The sequence below is a fragment of the Rhagoletis pomonella genome, unplaced genomic scaffold (assembly GCF_013731165.1).
Source record: "Rhagoletis pomonella isolate Grant_MI unplaced genomic scaffold, Rhpom_1.0 Rhpom_scaffold_00543, whole genome shotgun sequence".
Lineage (NCBI taxonomy): Eukaryota > Metazoa > Arthropoda > Insecta > Diptera > Tephritidae > Rhagoletis > Rhagoletis pomonella.
The window spans coordinates 25,428-27,243 of NW_023459097.1; the positions used below are offsets into that span (position 1 = coordinate 25,428).

The 1,816-nt window shown below is 35.7% G+C and overlaps 1 protein-coding gene across 1 annotated transcript; it reads right to left on the minus strand.

Moving 5' to 3' along the window:
- Positions 1-222: 222 nt before the first annotated feature.
- LOC118751112 (putative nuclease HARBI1) lies at positions 223-1,386 on the minus strand. The gene is made up of 3 exons (XM_036485879.1): positions 930-1,386; positions 733-877; positions 223-680 (listed from the first exon to the last, which is right to left on the minus strand). Exons 1-3 carry the CDS (start codon positions 1,101-1,103, stop codon positions 304-306), a joined length of 696 nt encoding a protein of 231 aa, XP_036341772.1. The 5' UTR covers positions 1,104-1,386; the 3' UTR covers positions 223-303.
- Between the last annotated feature and the right edge of the window lie 430 nt (positions 1,387-1,816).

Here is a 1,816-nt window from a genome sequence, read left to right on the forward strand (position 1 = left end):
GTATAGAAGGCCATTTGAAAGAAACAGAGCGCTACGAAAGAAAGCGATTCAAACTAGAGGAGGAACGCCTAAGACTTTACAAAAAAGAACTGGAGCAAAATGAAACTCAACGCAAAATCAAAAATCAACAAAGGAAAGAAAAGATACTCCTTAAACAGGAAAAACTAAAAATACAAAGAATGAAGTTAAACATTTTGGAAAGAAATAATTAAAAAAGTAGTCTTAAGAGTAATTTTGAATTAACACTTTTATTTTACACTTTATGAATAAAAAAAAGACTGAATTGCAAAACATAAATAAGTTTTAATTAATCAGAGTGTTCATCAGTGAATTTCTAATGTTTGCAGCTGTTAAATCCTCAGGTGGCAGTGACGTCGTGTCTATACTTGTTTCTTCACTATCTTCATTTATGGTCGTCTCCTGTGCAACTTCTCCTAAATGTATACAAATATTGTGCAAAGCTGCACATATATTTATAATCGATTTCGCCTTATTAAAATCGTACATTAATCGCTGAGAGCTCAAAAGGCAACGGAAACGATTTTTCATCACACCAATAGTTCTCTCAACAACGTTTCGAGCCCTTGAATGGCACTTATTGAATGTACTTTGGTGTGTACCTTCTCCTGCGCTTCTATATGGAGTTATCAAAAACGGCTCTAATGGGTAACCGGCATCTCCTTAAATAAAGATGTTGCAGTTTATTAAAACAAATTGGAAGTTTTAAAATACCTAATAACCAAGTATTGTGCTCTCCGTTATTATATTGGGCTTGTAAATATGACCTTATATCACTTGATCTCCAAATGAGTGAGTCATGACATGATCCAGGATATCTCGGGTCTATGCTCCTAATTCGCATTTTGTGATCACATACCTTTAGTGCAAAAAAAAAATTAGGTAGGATAGAAATGTTTAATGCCACTTACCACCATTGTGTTTAAACTATAAAAACCCTTCCTGTTGTAGAAATGTGGGCGTTCTTCAGCACTTGGAGTTCTTATTGCTATGTGCGTTCCATCAACACATCCTATTACGCCAGGGAGACGAAACTTTGTATAAAAATGCTCTTTTATTTGTAATTTTTCGTCGTTGTCTGGCATTTTTATCCACTGGCAGCAAAGTTTCTCCTACATTAAAGGTATCAACTCTTTAATGATGAGACTGACGGTTGGTTGAGCGAGGCCTAGATTAAACTGGTTTCCAGCTCCATGCTGGTAGCTGCCCTTGGCCAAAACGTTCAAAGTGGCAGCTAATTTTATGGCTGGTTGCACAGCAGTACTACGAATTGCGTCTGGTAATGCAATTTCTTCCAGTACTAACTGAAATGCTTGCTTCGAAAGGCTGAAATTTCGCACAAACCTGAAAAAGTTAAACAACATATAAACACTCGCATATGTACATATGCATTTTCAGAAAAATTACTCCACATCTGGCAAATAATATACATTTAATTGCTGCCTCAAATGTCTTCGCAATTTTATCAGCTCCTGTATTTGATCCTCGTCTTCTGATGAGCTGTAAAATATTTCTATGCTATTCATATTTTGTTAAATACAATAGTATTCACAGTAATTTTTAGTTAATTTTTGCACTTTATCACTTCATAAACAAGCTGTCGTGCTGAAAAAAGTAAACGACGAAATTTGTCGAAAACTATACAGTGCTGCCAAGTTTTTCCGTTTTAATACACTAGTCGAGTGGAAATTTTAGGCAATGACGTGCAATTTTCGATACGATTCGACTCTCGAAAAACGACTGGCATTCGACACGACTCTCGCAATGAGGGTGAATGTCACGAAAAGTAACGTGCTTT

What these genes read in the sequence shown, in the direction of transcription:
- LOC118751112 (XM_036485879.1), bottom strand. Translation starts at nt 1,103, where the DNA reads ATGCCAGACAACGACGAAAAATTACAAATAAAAGAGCATTTTTATACA. An exon ending in ATAGTTTAAACACAATGGTG is followed by an intron (nt 878 to 929) that starts GTAAGTGGCATT and finishes TTTGCACTAAAG; the next exon opens with GTATGTGATCACAAAATGCG. An exon ending in GCACAATACTTGGTTATTAG is followed by an intron (nt 681 to 732) that starts GTATTTTAAAAC and finishes TCTTTATTTAAG; the next exon opens with GAGATGCCGGTTACCCATTA.